At 47.8% G+C, this 16,240-nt stretch overlaps 2 protein-coding genes across 3 annotated transcripts in view; one reads left to right on the top strand and one right to left on the bottom strand.

The window, feature by feature from the left end:
• Positions 1 to 903: 903 nt before the first annotated feature.
• CKS1B (CDC28 protein kinase regulatory subunit 1B) lies at positions 904 to 6,777 on the bottom strand. The gene is made up of 3 exons (XM_083477475.1): positions 6,462 to 6,777; positions 4,586 to 4,713; positions 904 to 1,407 (listed from the first exon to the last, which is right to left on the bottom strand). Exons 1-3 carry the CDS (start codon positions 6,518 to 6,520, stop codon positions 1,355 to 1,357), a joined length of 240 nt encoding a protein of 79 aa, XP_083333601.1. The 5' UTR covers positions 6,521 to 6,777; the 3' UTR covers positions 904 to 1,354.
• A 2,442-nt stretch (positions 6,778 to 9,219) lies between these two features.
• Positions 9,220 to 16,240, top strand: part of SHC1 (SHC adaptor protein 1) — a 50,666-nt gene continuing 43,645 nt past the window's right edge. Inside the window, exon 1 of one of the 2 annotated variants that reach the window (XM_083477157.1) lies at positions 9,220 to 9,376. The gene's annotated coding sequence lies outside the window, so the exon portion shown is untranslated. The remainder of the gene's footprint in view (positions 9,377 to 16,240) is intronic. The other variant, XM_083477155.1, reaches the window with a different exon arrangement.

Genomic DNA, 16,240 nt, shown 5'->3' with positions numbered 1-16,240 from the left:
TTTAAGAGGGGAAAAATACTGTGCAACTGAATGCACATGAGCCAGCCCCCACTTGTTCCTATGCCCACTTAAGTATTAAGGAGAGGCAATGGGATGCCTAGAGAGGTAGCTATGTCCTTTCTTGATGCGTAAAGTTTGTTTTAAGAGACAGTTGCATTTCTGCAGAAAGGCCTCAGAAAGAGAAGCTGTAACACACGTTGCAAAGATGTCTGCAAACGTGACATCAGCCCTGCTATGTGGAAATTCCTTGCAGATGACCACGGTGCCTGGAGACAGACAGTCACGCCATTTTTGCATAGCAGTGACCACAGGAGGAATGACTGCTGGGAGGAGCGCAAAGAGTAGAAACGCCATGATGCATGTGCAGCAGCACAACCAGATGCCTTCATCTGCCCCACCTGCAACAAAACATGTCTCTCCCATATTGGTCTCTACAGCCACAGCAGGTGCTGCAACTTTCCAACAGTTTGACTTCACTTCCAAAGGCATACTCCTCCACTATCTCCCGAGACAGATGGATGCCAACAACATGCACAAGCTCATCTGCAGCTTATTTTTAAAATACTTCTAGCTCAGCTTTGTAAATAAATCCATAAAGGTTACTTACCAGCAGTAATAAAATAATTTAGTAGCCTGCTAAGAGGTTTGTTGTTAGCATTGTTATGGTGACCATGGAGGAGGTGCTGCCCCTGGAGGCATAGAAATAACCACTGATTGGATAAAATATAGATATCTACCTAGCACGCTGGCAGATCTTCCCCTTCTCTGCCTGTCCATTCACTTGTCTGCATGCAATTCCATGCACTGTTTGCACATCAGCTGTTAATACAAAGCTGTTCAAGCCACATTTGAGAGTACAGCAACCAGAAGGTTTGAGGGAGTCTATGAAATAAGCAAAAAGGATGTGTAAAACCTTGGTGCTTTATTGACAGACCCTGAAGAACAGTCATATCAAGCGTAACTTTTAAAAGTTCCAAAGGATTAACATGAAATACAAGGTTTTAAAAAAAAGATTTAAAAAACATAGATTAGAAATATCCAACCAGGGAAACACACTGCATTCTCCTGGGTTTAAAAACAAAACCAGCCCTGCTGTGTGGGATAAAGCAGGAGCAAGGCTTCAGCCAGTGTAAAAAAAAAATCAATGTTTCAGCAGCTAAAACCAATCCTTTTCAGCAGACAGTCTTTCTGCAGCAAGCAAAGCTTTTCTTGTCCGGCATTAACTGTTGCATTGAGTGGCCTTTTCTTGACAGACATAGTGAAAACATTTGTCAAACTTTTCCAAAAAACACAGTTGCTGGGTTTTTTGTTTAAAGGTGCTTATAGCTAAAACATGGGGAAAGGCCCAAGCACATCATTTTTCTGGTTTCTTTGGCAACGGCCGTCGGAAAAGCAGGATGTGGGGCTCTGCAGGGAGAGAGGAAATGGCATGTTAAAAAAAGATCTAGAAAATAATATTGAAAGGCCAGGTGACTCAAGCCTAACATGGGTGTTTCTAAGCATATGTTAAAAATCAGATGTCAGAAACATGACCTCCAAAACAGCATCCACCAGCTTCCTCCAAATCCAGGTTTTGATTTGAAGTTGCTAATCCACACTGCAGCAACAATAAGCTTAAAGCTACAACCATGTAAGAGCAGCGGTAGAACAGCCGCTTTGCATGCAGAAGGTCCCCAGATTCAATCTCTGGCATCTCCACATGTGGCTGAGAGAAACCCCTGCTTGAAACACTGGAGAGCCACTGCTGGTCAGTGCAGACAACCCAGAGAGATAGACCAGTGGTCTCTCAGTATAAGACAGCTTCCTATGTTAAAAAATCTGCAGGCAGAAGGGATTGGGAGAAGCAGAATCTTACGCTTGTCACAGGTCATAGAATCATAGAGTTGGAAGAGACCACAAGGGCCATCGAGTCCAACCCCCTGCCAAGCAGGAAACACCATCAGAGCACTCCTGACATATGGTTGTCAAGCCTCTGCTTAAAGACCTCCAAAGTAGGAGACTCCACCACACTCCTTGGCAGCAAATTCCACTGTCGAACAGCTCTTACTGTCAGGAAGTTCTTCCTAATGTTTAGGTGGAATCTTCTTTCTTGTAGTTTGGATCCATTGCTCCGTGTCCGCTTCTCTGGAGCAGCAGAAAACAACCTTTCTCCCTCCTCTATGTGACATCCTTTTATATATTTGAACATGGCTATCATATCACCCCTTAACCTCCTCTTCTCCAGGCTAAACATGCCCAGCTCCCTTAGCCGTTCCTCATAAGGCATCGTTTCCAGGCCTTTGACCATTTTGGTTGCCCTCCTCTGGACACGTTCCAGTTTGTCAGTGTCCTTCTTGAACTGTGGTGCCCAGAACTGGACACAGTACTCCAGGTGAGGTCTGACCAGAGCAGAATACAGTGGCACTATTACTTCCCTTGATCTAGATGCTATACTCCTATTGATGCAGCCCAGAATTGCATTGGCTTTTTTAGCTGCCGCGTCACACTGTTGGCTCAAGAGGTCCCTCTCCCTCTTCAAAAATTGTGACTGCAAAACATTGTAAGCTGTTTTTGGTAGTTAAAATATTTCAAATATTTCATTTTTTTCTACTTAATCACGTTATTTTTTTATTGATTCATCATAAGCATATGTATAAGCCAACATATAACCATACAAACAATAACAAAACTATATACGGAGCATATTCAGTATAAAAACAAATTACAGAGCCAAGTTTTTAAGATGACTCTATATAGCACAATTACAGCAAGGCGTGAGTTATAGGAATAGTTCTTAAATGATTCTTTCTATTTATACAATAAAAAATGGCTGCATCAAAACTCTAATTTGGCTTTACTGCAGGGCACTTTCTCTTCTTGATATCCCTGGCCAGCTCCCTGATCAGTTCAGAGCTTCTGTCACCCACTGAGTGACAGGCCAACCCCCCTGACTGTGATCTGGACAAGGGGAAGATGGAAGTAACTTCCTGCTTTAGTGGAGGTAATGGACACTCCCGACTATGGCTGGTGCTCTGCCAAACTGAGAGGCAAGATATGCAGTATATGCCAGGAGTCTTTTCATCTTGTCATATTCAATCACATACCAAGGGTGGTGAACATTATGAACACCAGTAAACTGGGCCGTAAGGAGTACTTTATTAATACATAAACTCTGCTCCTAGGGGAGGCAGAGGCATTCGCTTAAATAGAAAGCAGTGAGGAACTAGCAACTTTAAATTAAAACTGGGATTTGCAAGAAGCCGACAGAAGCATTGGATGCTGTTTTTGAAGCCACATCTGTGTGCTTTGAAAATCACAGGCTTTATAGGGCAGTGGCTCTCTGCAAAGGCCTAAATATTTTTATGTCTGAATAGATATACAGTCTATACAGTTACTGAGATTGTAACTATAATTTGTAACAGTAATCTGCACCCCTCACTGCCTCCCTTTGAATGGGATAGCTCTCTGAAGAACATAAGGAGAGCCTGCAAGATTCCTCCAGGAAGTCCACAGGCAGGGCATAAAGGCAAAAGCCCTTCTTCACTGCTATCCATAAAAACACAAGGAGACCCCTCTGGATCAGGCCAATGGGCCACCTAGCCCAGCCCAGTAGGCAACCAGATGCCTGTGGGAAACCTGCAAGCAGGGTCTGAGAACAAGAGAACTCTTCCCTCCTGTAGTTTCATCAACTGGTACAGTGGTGCCCCGCAAGACGAATGCCTCGCAAGACGAAAGGGTTTTTCGGTTTTGCGTTGCTTCGCTAGACGAATTTCCCTATGGGCTTGCTTCGCAAGACGAAAACGTCTTGCGCTTTTTTCTTAAAGCCGCTTGAAGAGGCGCAGTTGTGACGGACCGTGCTTCGCAAGACGAAAAACATCGCAAGGCGAAAAGACTCGCGGAACGAATTATTTTCGTCTTGCGAGGCACCACTGTACTTGGAAGCATTACTGCCTCCAGCTCTGGAGGCAGAGCATAGTCACCATGGCTAACAGGCACTGACGACCTTTTACTGCATGAATTTGTCTAATCCTCTTTTAAAATCATCCGAGTCGCTGACCAACAGTGCCTGCCTCTTGTGGGAGCGACTTCCTTGTTTTAAGTATGTGCAGTGTGGAACTAGAGGAGCTGTTTATATCAGGTCACACTAGCTGTGTGTCCAGGGCAGGGACAGGGAACTTGTGGCTCTCCACGCACTGCTGGACTCCAAATCCCAGCAGTCCCAGGACTCTCATTGGTCAGCCATGATGGAATTTGCGGTCCAACATCTGGAGGGCAGAGGTCCGCCATGCATGCCCTAGATACATGTCCCAATCAATCAGGGATCACATATCCTCCACCCCTGCTCTAGACGTAAGCAAGCCAGCTGCCTATCATTCTGGCAGGGCACAATTCAACTAGGTGTTTCAGGCAGCTATTGTAGTACAGCTCTTTTTGGTCATCAAGAAGAAGAAATGTGTGCATGTGCAACAGAGAGATAGCAGGTCTCACATCCTACCCAATCTATTTCCTGCTACCCTGATATCAGAAAGCCATTTTGTCACCCCTTCCCCTCAAGCAAGGTCTCTTAGCATTGGCTCCAGGCCTCCTGTGCCATTGGGCAACCTACCTGGCTCGTGGATCATGTAGTGAACCCAGCCCTGGCTTTGCTGGACCCCCAGGTTCCGCCACTCTGACTCGGACATGAGGTGGGTCTTCGGGACCAGCTTGGCGATGTCCTTTGGAAGCATCACGTGCCTGCAGTGTTAGGATCAAGAGAAGAGAATGTTAAAAGAAGCACAGGAAGGATCGCTGTAAAATAGTTTGTGACCATTAAGTCAATCGTCAGAAAGTAAAGAGACCCAACAAATTGGACCCATGGCCCATCTGGTCCAGCAATTATGTTCAATTCATCCAATATATGGAGGGCAAGCCTATCAATGGCTGCTAGCCATAATGGCTATGGTCTACCTACACAATCAGAGGAAGCAATGTTTCGTTCTGCGTATCAGTGGCTGAAAACCACAGGAGAGAGTTTTGCATTTGGTTGCCCGCTATGAGAACTGCATGATGGACCAGATGGGCCACTGGCCTGATCCAGCAGGGTCTTACATTTCTGGGAAGCCCACAAGGCTAGACTTGAAGGAAATGTCACTTTCCTATTGTTATTCTTCAGCAATTGTTAAGCATGTTGCCTCCAATACTCAAGGCAGTACAGTGGTACCTCGGGTTAAGAACTTAATTCATTCTGGAGGTCCGTTCTTAACCTGAGGTACCACTTTAGCTAATGGGGCCTCCCGCTGCTGCTGTGCTGCCGCTGCACGATTTCTGTTCTCATCCTGAAGCAAAGTTCTTAACCCGAGATACTATTTCTGGGTTAGCAGAGTCTGCAACCTGAAGCATCTGTAACCTGAGGTACCACTGTATACATATAGTAGCCACTAGAAAGCCACCTCTCAATCCAAACCACTTGCACAGTATAACAAAGGAAGTACTGTATATCAGAAACCTCCTTTTTCCTAGTACTGATTCTGCTGCACTCAACAACCCACAATCATAACTGGTTATTCCGATTACTGTTCTGAGAGATTATTCCTAAAAACTGTCCCCTACACCAGAAATTATGACAATAACGGTAATGATGATAATGCTAGATCCATCCAAATAACAGATTATGAGCTTCTTTCCAGAGCTGCTCCCCAATTTACCATCAGAACTGCTCACTATTCTGAGCCATTCTTCCTGAAGCTATTCCATTATAATATTACGTTTTGACACCACCTTTCCTTCCAGGGAGGGACACAGGTGGCGCTGTGCGTTAAACCACAGAGCCTAGGACTTGCCGATCAGAAGGTTGGCGGTTCAAATCCCCACGATGGGGTGAGTTCCCGTTGCTCGGTCCCTGCTCCTGCCACCTAGCAGTTCGAAAGCACACCAGTGCAAGTAGATAAATAGGTACCGCTCTGGCAGAAAGGTAAACGGCGTTTCCGTGTGCTGCTCTGGTTGCCAGAAGCGGCTTAGTCATGCTGGCCACATGACCCGGAAGCTGTACATCGGCTCCCTCGGCCAATAAAGCGAGATGAGCGCCGCAACCCCAGAGTCATTCCCAACTGGACCTAATGGTCAGGGGTCCCTTTACCTTTACCTTCCTTCCAAGGAGGATGAGATGGAGCAAGTGGTTCTCACTCCCCTCCCCCATTTTTATCCTCACAACAACCCTGTGAGGTAGGCTAGCTTGAGAGGCCAGTCACCACCTAATGGACTTCATGGCTGAGTGGAGGGATTTGAACCCAGGGCTTAGTCTTCACCTTCTAACCACTACACCACACTGCCCACCTCTCTTTTATGGAAGGCTCTCCCCCCCCCCGTTAGCCACGAGGAGGCCCCGCCCACTCCTTTAGGGTCCCGCCCCTCAACGTAGCCATAGCAACCCCAAGCCACGCCCCTCCTCTCCCTCTCAGGGCAAACCCCGCCGCTTCCCCGCCTCAGGCCTCGCCCTTTCTCACCGGTACTCGAACTCCTCGTCGTCGTACTTGTCCGAATAGTAGATCTGATTGTGAGCCATGAGAGGGAAACAACAACAACAACGACGACGATAATTAATAGGAGAATCCCGTCACAGAAGTATCCCGGCAGCCTCTGCAGCAGCAGCCAACGAGCGAGCGGCGGCGCGCGCTCAGGCCTCTCTCACTGGCGCCCGTTGGAAGAGGAGGCGGGACGAGGGAGGAGCCCGGCGCGAGACCTCGTTTCGGCGCGTGCGCGAGGGCGCCTGCTGTCCTTTCCCTTCCTCCCCCGCGCTTCAGACACGCAAATACACACACACCCCTTCCTCAACCGCCGCTTTTCAAACGCCGCCGCCGATGGCGCTGATTGGGCGGAGGAGGCGCCGGGCGGGCGACGTTTCTTGACGTTGAGAGGGCTGATTGGCTGGCATTGGCATTGCATTGCCTTAGGTTTTCCCCTCCCCTTCCCTTCGCTCGCTTTTTTTAAAAAAATAATAATTTATCGCTCTCCGTCCTCTGCGCGGAAGTGGGATAGTTAGGCCCGTGTGGGAAAACATATATTATTGCATTATTGCATATATTATTGCATGCAATTTAAATATTTAAGATTTAATAAATATGTATCTTTAAAGCTTTAATATTTTATTTTATTCGTAAATTGCTGTCTCACCTTTCGGCCCTAATATAACTTATATGTACAAATGTAAACGATGCAGTCAAATATTAAGCATATTTGGGACGCGGGTGGCGCTGTGGGTTAAACCACAGAGCCTAGGACTTGCCGATCAGAAGGTCAGCAGTTCAAATCCCCATGATGGGGTGAGCTCCCGTTGCTCGGTCCCTGCTCCTGCCAACCTAGCAGTTCGAAAGCACGTCAAAGTGCAAGTAGATAAATAGGCCAATAAAGCAAGATGAGTGCCACAACCCCTGAGTCAGTCACGACTGGACCTAATGGTCAGGGGTCCCTTTACCCTTTATAATAGCTTTTGTTGTTGTTTAGTTGTGTCCGACTCTTCGTGACCCCCTGGACCAGAGCACACCAAGCACTCCTGTCTTCCACTGCCTCCCGCAGTTTGGTCAAACTCATGCTGGTAGCTTCGAGAACACTGTCCAACCATCTCGTCCTCTGTCGTCCCCTTCTCCTTGTGCATGTCTTTCCCAACATCAGGGTCTTTTCCAGGGAGTCTTCTCTTCTCATGAGGTGGCCAAAGTACTGGAGCCTCAGCTTCAAGATCTGTCCTTCCAGTGAGCACTCAGGGCTGATTTCCGTCAGAATGGATAGGTTTGATCTTCTTGCAGTCCGTGGGACTCTCAAGAGTCTTCTCCAGCACCATAATTCAAAAGCATCAATTCTTCGACGATCAGCCTTCTTTATGGTCCAGCTCTCACATCCATACATCACTACTGGGAAAACCATAGCTTTAACAATATGGACCTTTGTCAGCAAGGTGATGTCTCTGCTTTTTAAGATGCTGTCTAGGTTTGTTGTTGCTTTTCTCCCAAGAAGCAGGTGTCTTTTAATTTTGTGACTGCTATCACCATCTGCAGTGATCATGGAACCCAAGACAGTAAAATCTCTCACTGCCTCCATCTCTTCCCTTTCTATTTGCCATGTGGTGATGGGACCAGTGGACATCCAGTGGACATGATCTTAGTTTTTTTGATGTTGAGCTTCAGACCATATTTTGCGCTCTCCTCTTTCACCTTCATTAAAAGGTTCTTTAATTCCTCCTCACTTTCTGCCATCAAGGTTGTGTCATCTGCACATCTGAAGTTGTTGATATTTCTTCCAGCAATCTTAATTCCAGTTTGGGATTCATCCAGTCCAGCCTTTCGCTTAGAGTTGATTATATCAGTTAAGCGTGTTCTAATACATATACATCATAATATTTTTATATTGACCCTAATATAAATTACAGGTAATTTGCTACATATTAATAATATATGTTGCTATAAAAACAATGAATTTATTAAAACATTTTTAGGTCAGGTCACTCTTTAGCCTTAATATAAGTTATTAGAACCTACAACATTTTCTGGCCCAGGACCCGCTTCATTTGGGGACCCTACCTTAATTGACACCCGAACCTTTAAAAGCTTTCACAGCAGGTAGAATTCTGACCCATGCAGCTTTCCCTATCATTGCACCTCTATCCTGAGTGGGTGGCTGTGGTCCAACCTGCACTGGTTACATTTTTGGTAAAAACTCAAGAAATTTGCTTCCCTGCCTGTCTCACACACTTCAGTCTACACCCTATTCCGTATGCCACACCCATCTTTCGTATTGCGGGTGGTCCCTACTTCCTGGTAAATCATAGACTTAGAAGGGACCTCAAGGGTCATCTAGTCCAACCCCTACGATGCAGGCAGGAATTTCAGCTAAAGCGTCCATGACAGAGGGCCATCCAACCTCTGCTTAAAAACCTCCAAGGGAGGAGAGAGCCCACCACCTCCCGAGGGAATCTGTTCCACTGTCGAACAGCTCATTCTATGGGAGGAAGAAATAAAAACAACCCCATTAGGAACTTTAAATAAGTGTTGTTGTTGTTGTTGTTGTTGTTGTTGTTGTTGTTGTTGTTGTTGTTGTTGTTGTTAAGAGCCTTGCGACTTTCAGGCTGCGCGTGTCACTCTACCCTGATTCCTATCTCTAGCGGGGTTAGCGAATGGTTGGTTAAAAAGAAAAAGAAAAAGATGGGCGGAGCGTGCGAACCAGAGTGGGGCTCGAGCCATAGAGGAGGAACCGGAAGTAAGCCCTTGAAGCCCGGAAGTGAGGTTCTGGGGCGGCCGCAACCGGAAGTGGTTGACGGGGAGGAGGAGTGGGGCCCGGGGCCCAGCTGAAGTTTGCCGAGGAGCTGCTGCGCGACGGAAGGAGGCCGCCTCTGCCTTCCGCTGAGGACCCCCATGGTGCCGCTGCCCCGGTAAGAAGCGCGGGCACGCCCCTCCCTCGTAGCCCCGCCCCCTCCCTCGTGATTGACTCCGGGCGATTCCTCCCCCCCCCACGGCGCTCTAGACTCGCCTCCCCCCGGACTTGGGTCTTCTTCTTCCTTTCTTCGTCTTTCGTTTTGCGAATCGTATGTGTGTCGCAAAGGAGGGGGCCGCCATCCTCGGCACAGCCCTATAAGGTATGCCAGGCAGGGAGGGAATGGGTTAAAAAACTCAGCCTTGCGGCGGATTCGAACCCGCGCCTCTCCCCTCCAGCACGAGATCTCTGCATATGAGTGGTTCTCTCCCATGACAGGGGGGCTTGGGAGTCATCCGACCCGGCAGCAGATTCAGGGTAAGCTAAGTGGTGCGTGTCTGTGTGTGTTTAAGCCCCACTGAATTCAACAGGATTTGCCACGGTGAAGATTGTGCTGGTAGCTTCCTTTAAAAGGAGATCGGGCAGATTCATGCAAGAGGTGGAGGTGGAGAAGTCTGCAAACTGAAACAGAGCCTCCAGGTCCAGAGGCAACTTACCTCTGAATACTAGTTGCTAGAGGACAAACCAGGGAAGGCCAGGTCGTCTCAGCCCAAGTTGTAGGTTTCCCAGAGGAATCTGGTTGGTCGCCGTGTGGGAAACGGAATGGTGGAGTAGAGGCAGCCTCTGTGTCTAATCTACTTGGTCCGTTATTGTACAGTATTCAAAAGGGGGGAGGTTGTGGGCTCTTGGCACAGGGCGACTGCTATGGAAAGGAATCTTAAACTGAAATCGAAAAGCACAGCATTTAATCTGTGGTGGGGGATCATTATTTCCAATGATGATTGCGCATCTTAAAAGTCTTGAAATCACCACACCAAGGTATCTTGGGGTTCTTCACAAGATGCAGTGATGGCCAGCGACATGTGTCCTCTTTTTCCAGGGGCAAAATTTGAGACAGATTGCATTTATTTGCTTTGAATTGCCGTCATCGCGTCCTCTGTTTCCTCTTCAAAATATGGCAAGTTCGTGGTGGATATAAGTGGCCACAATGGCTATGTTCTCCCTTCACTGTCGGAGGGAGGCAGTATGCTTCTGAATCCCAGCTGCTGCTGTTCACATGTGGGGAAGGTTGCTGTCGCCCTCAGGTCCTGTTTGCAGACTTCTCATTGGGGCCTCTGGTTGGCCAATGTGGGCACAAGAAGCTGGACAATGAGCCTTTGGCCTGACCCAGTAGGGGTCTCTTTTGTTCTTATGTACAGTTCCCTGGATTCCTTGGGAAAAGCAGTGTGCTTTAAATGGGCATTGAATGTGCTTTCAGCGCATGGTGTGTATTTGATCTCTGTTAATACCTGTTTGGGACACGGGTGGCACTGTGGGTTAAACCACAGAGCCTAGGACTTGCAGATTGGAAGATCGGTGGTTCGAATCCCCGCGACAGGGTGAGCTCCCGTTGCTCGGTCCCTGTTCCTGCCAACCTAGCAGTTCGAAAGCACGTCAAAGTGCAAGTAGATAAATAGGTACCGCTCCGGTAGGAAGGTAAACGGCGTTTCCGTGCGCTGCTCTGGTTTGCCAGAAGCGACTTAGTCATGCTGGCCACATGACCCGGAAGCTGTACACCGGCTCCGTCGGCCAGTAAAGCAAGATGAGCGCCGCAACCCCAGAGTCGGCCATGACTGGACCTAATGGTCAGGGCTCCCTTTACCTTTTTAATACCTGTTTAGTATTCCATGAAAGCTACAAACATGCACCTAAGACTATAGGCTTAGACAAGTTCATGGAGGAGAAGGCTATTAGCGCCTATCAGCCACAATGACTTATGATCAGGCAGCCTGAATACCAGTTGCTGGTGGAAACTGCAGGAGGGGAAAGCTGCTGTTGGGCTTCCCACTGAGGCATCTGGTTGGCCACTGTGAGAACAGGATTCTGAACTGGATGGGCATTTGGCTTCATCTAGCAGCTAGCCTCGTATTGTTTTCTGAAGTTCTTCACAACACCGTCTCTTTCATTGGGTCAGTATTATCATCCCTGTGTTGTGGAAGGTGGTCTGAGAGAGAAGACCGGCTTGCTTATAAGGCAGAGCTGGGGAACTTTTAGCCCTTTGCAGATGTCGTTGGACTACAACTCCCATCGTCCCTAACCATTGGCCATGCTGGCTCTGTGGCTGATGGGAATTGGAGTCCAACAACACCTGGAAGGCAGTGTTAGAAACTGAGATATGAAAGCTAGGAGCTAAACGGCAACTTAAACCTAGGTTATGGACGCAACAACAGAATGTCTAGGTGGCTTTTTTATAACAAGAGTGCAGAGCTGAAAATGAATGAACTGCAGTTAAAATATTATGTTCATTTTTCACGTGGTCTAGTCCTTCCCCTGCCCACCCCCCTAATATTCTTAAGAGGGTCTCTTCTCCGGTCTTCAGAGAGTAGCTGGAAGTGGGGGGGGGGGCAGAAAAAGTTCCTCCTTTCCTTCCACTCTGCAGTTTTAATCTGAAATCTTAGGCGCAGTACTGCGCCCAGAGCTCAGAAACTGCTCAAGCTAATGACATTCTATGTCGCAAAATGTGCCTAAAACAATAGGAGTTTTGAACACTGCTGGAAGGGGCAAAGGTTCTCCACTCTTGCTCTCAGTTAATGAGTTTGTTGCAGAGGCCAGGTCTGCTACGGCTCAGCCTCTTAATAATAATAATAATAATAATAATTTATTTATACCCTGCTCATATGGCTGGGTTTCCCTTTGTTACTTTGGCCCAATAGCTCTCTTATGGGAGAGTGAGTCCTTGTAGCAGACCTAGAGAGCGAGGAGACACAATGGCTTAGGTCATAGATGTGGAGGAGAGGGGACCTCTGGCTGTTTACGCGGCTCTTGTGTCGGGTATCCCTGCAGTGCTGTTGGTACGGCGTGGAGCAAGGGTAGGGGGAATCCTTTGCAATCCAAGGGCCGCGTTCCCTTATGAGCAGCCTTCTGAGGGCCACATGTGAAAATGTGCAGAGCAATAAGTGTAAAATTGTGCAGTACACACATTCACACACCATCAAAGCAAGCAAGAGGTGTGATCAGTGTTTAAGGACACATTCCAGCCAGGCAAAAACACTCAAGGAGGGTGCAGAGCAGGGTCACTGAGGGGTGTGGCCTGGGGAGAGTTCTGAGGGCCAGATAGAGAGACCTGGAGGGCCACATTTGGTGCCTGAGTTTCCTCACTCCTGTCCAAGAAGAGTACAATCTCTCTTTCCCCCTTATATCCTCCTTTTGGCAGTTGCTGTGCCATTTTCTCCTATAGTACTTCACTAGGTGGGTCTGAGTTTTGTCTCTTTCCCATCAGCCTGCCTGGTTTGAGCTGGAACTGGGGTTGAGCAGGTGGGGGGGGGGATGCAGTTCTGGCTGGGTACATGAATCCCACCCCATTGCGAAATGCTTAGCTTTGGGGGGGGTGTTATTTTTAAAGGATGTGAGTAAGCAATGAGTAATATCCCATGATTACAAAATAGCAGATGTATAGCTTTTCTCTTCCAGGCAGGGTCCTCCCTTGGGGGCAGAGAAGGCAAATGCTGTATTCAAATCCCGAGCTTTGGCAACCAAATCTGTGGGGTTTTCCAGCCTTGCATGTGGCTTTCCCTCCTCTGCAGCAGCTTCTCCTTGCGCCCTGGGCCAGTGGTGTTTCCCAAGCATTTGATAGTTGCAGCAAGCTTTGATCTGGATTTAAATTAGCTGGTGTTCTTGGGGTCTCCCCCCGCCTGGTTTATTTTAATAATGTTTTCTTCTTTCGTATGAGCCTTCTCCTCCCTGTCTGTGTGAATTGCTGTTTGAAGGAACGCGTGAGGCTGCTTCATACAGATCATCCATTTCACCCAGTATTCTCTACTGGAAAAGATGGGGAACCTGTGGCCCTCCATAGGTTGCTGGACTCCAGCTCCCATCAGCCCCAGCCAGCATGGTATGGGATGATGGGAACATCTAGCAACATCTGGAGGGCCCCATGTTCCCCGTTCTTGTCCCCTGCCAGGTACATATCCCATCCAATCAGGGATCACGTATTGATTGGAGCCAAGCCTGCAAATCCTTGGCTATAGGTATCTGGCTGATGATAATCCTGTTGGCTGCCTGCCTGCCTTGTATCACAGCTCAATCTGCTGTGTGCTAAGTGTGCCAACACTCTTCAGCCATGGAGTTGATCCTGGAAGCACCCATGAATCTTCTCTTGAACCCTGTGGCCCCTTTCCTCCCACACAGTTGTGCTACTTCAGCGGAGATCTGACAAAACACTGAGTCAGGTTGCAGCTGAGGTTCAGGAAATGCTTGTTAAATTGGGAAAAGGAAGCCTCCTCCGTTGTTAAGGCTTTGGGGGCATCTTGATGCCTGACAGAACAACCACAGCCCAGTATCTGCTTTGCCTGCAGAAGGTCTCAGCTACAATCCATGGCATCTCCAGGAAGGACTTGGCATGTTCCCTGCCTGAAACCCTGTAGAGCCACTGTCGGTCAGTGTAAACCAGGGTTTCCCAAACTTGGGTCTCCAGCTGTGGTTGGACTACAGCTCCCATCATCCCTGACCACTGGTCCTGTTAGCAAGGGATGATGGGAGTTGTCCTCAAACCACAGCTGGAGACCCAAGGTTAGGAAACCTTGGAGTAGACCATACTGAGCTAGATGGACTGTTGCTGTGACGGATTAAGTCAGCTTTCCACGTTCCTATTCATGGGAATCCTATCCTTTGTCTAAGATCATGAGGGCTGGAATTTTACTTTCTTTCCAAGGGAAGGACCATGGTACAGTGGCAGAGCATCCGATCTGCATGCGGAACTTCTCAGGTTCAATCCGCAGTATCTCCAGCTAGGGGTGGGAATGCCCTTGCCTGAAACCCTGGATTGCTGCTGCTAGTCAGTGTAGACATTACTGAGCTAAATGGTCCAGTGATGTGACTGAGTACAAGGCAGCTTCCTTCGTTGATCTGCAGTTACAAGGATTTTTTAAATCAGTGCTAGAAACTCAGATGTTTAAGCTAGGTGCCAAATGGCTCCTTAAACCAAGGTTGCAGTCACCAAAACGGAATGACTAGTTGCCATGTTGGGGCAAGACTTATTTTTCAGATGACTGACTGACTGTGATTGATTCTCAGTTAAACATCTGGCTAGTTCAGGTGACAACCTTGAGCTCGGTTAAGAGCTTTGAGAAAAGTCCCTTGATCCAGAAACAGTCCACATACCATGTTTTTTGCTCTATAAGACACACATTTTCCCCTCCAAAAATTAAGGGGAAATGTGTGTGCGTCTTATGGAGCAAATGCAGGCTCCTTGGCTTCAGCGAAAGCAAAGTGAAGGCTCCAAAGCACAGTGGGAGCACTCCCACCGCGCTCCGGAAGCTTCGTGTTGCTTTCGCTGAAGCCTGGAGAGCGCACCAACCCCTCTCACTCTCCAGGCTTCAAAGATAGCCGCCTGAAGCCTCTGGAGTGCAGCGGGAGCTCCCACTGCACTCCGGAGGCTTCAGGTTGCCTTCCACTGAAGGGTAGGTGCCCCTTCAGCTAAGGCGCAGCGCCTCTTCAGCTAAGCAGGAGGAGAAATGGAAGGGGCTCCGTTTCTCCTGCCGCTTCGCTGAAGAGGCGCTGCGCAGAGAGGGGGAGAATTTTTTTTCCTTCTTCTTCCCCTCTAAAACAAGGTGCATCCTATGGTCGGGTGCGTCCTATAGAGTGAAAAATACGGTATATATTGTCCTATTCTGAACTCTCTTTCTTAATGGTGACTGCTCCTGCTCAGGCTGCTCAGAAAAAGAACTTTGATTCCAGAAATTCAGTCCGATTGTGCTGATAAAATATAACTGATGGAATTCTACAGGTTGGGATATTAGTGTGTGACAACAGTCCAGATCTAAGGATCCCTGAATGGTGGAAATGTCAGGTGCCATCCTAGCGCCCAAACATCTTCACTTGGTCGCAAGTGGTTCATTTTGCACCTGGCACCTAGCAAATCCCGAACGCTGCCTCAAACAGCCAGGTTGGAAAAGGGAGATCGTAAGAAAAACCCTAAGAGACCAGGGATATGGGGCAGGAAATTTTCTGGAAAACTTTCCAGCCTTCTCTGGGGGAATTCTTTCTGTTTCATAAGTCCATTGATAACGATAGATGCCAACTGCAGATTCTGTGTTAGGCGAGGCTGGCAGTTTCAATGGAGGTAACTGCTTTGTACAGATAAAGATAGGTAGCCGTGTTGGTCTGCCATAGTCAAAATAAAAAAATTCCTTCCAGTAGCACCTTAAAGACCAACTAAGTTAGTTCTTGGTATGAGCTTTCGTGAGAAGGTGGGGAGGGGTATTACTCAGAATTTCAGAAATAGACTGGAAAGAGAAGCTGCTGAATTGCAACTCATTACCAAACTTAAAACCATGGAGAGACCTGGTCTGAACAGAGACATTGGATTCTTATCTCATTATACATGACTAAGCCATTTCTCACCTTCTCACCCCTTGCCTTTTCCTGTATGACCTATTACAGTCGTTAAGAGTCGTCAACAGGCTCATCTCAGCTATCTGCCAATCTCCCATTCCCACCACCCTTCTGAGTAATACCCCTCCCCACCTTCTCACTATATAGAAGGATCTGGCAACTTCTGTATCTGAAGAAGTGTGCATGCACACAAAAGCTCATACCAAGAACTAACTTAGTTGGTCTTTAAGGTGCTACTGGAAGGAATTTTTTTATTTTGCTTTGTACAGAGACAGACCATCTATCGTTTCAGGCAGAGGGATATTCCCAGCCCTACCTGGAGATGCCTGGGATTGAACCGAGGCCTCCTGTATGCAAAGCAGGAGCTGTGCCTCTGAGTTACAGGCCTTCCTCACGACGTTTAGCATTGTTTTAAAAATAAAAGTAAAAGGAACATACTCTTTAGGGCAGG

The sequence above is a fragment of the Podarcis liolepis genome (assembly GCF_965112155.1).
Source record: "Podarcis liolepis genome assembly, chromosome: 15".
NCBI classification, from domain to species: domain Eukaryota; kingdom Metazoa; phylum Chordata; class Lepidosauria; order Squamata; family Lacertidae; genus Podarcis; species Podarcis liolepis.
This window is presented reverse-complemented; position numbering and strand designations above follow the sequence as displayed.

Excerpts from the sequence above, each read along its gene's own strand:
- CKS1B (XM_083477475.1), bottom strand. The coding sequence starts at position 6,520 with ATGGCTCACAATCAGATCTACTATTCGGACAAGTACGACGACGAGGAG. Across the intron at positions 4,714-6,461 it reads GACGAGGAGTTCGAGTACCG|GCACGTGATGCTTCCAAAGG; the intron begins GTGAGAAAGGGC and ends CTAACACTGCAG. Across the intron at positions 1,408-4,585 it reads CTACATGATCCACGAGCCAG|AGCCCCACATCCTGCTTTTC; the intron begins GTAGGTTGCCCA and ends CTCTCCCTGCAG.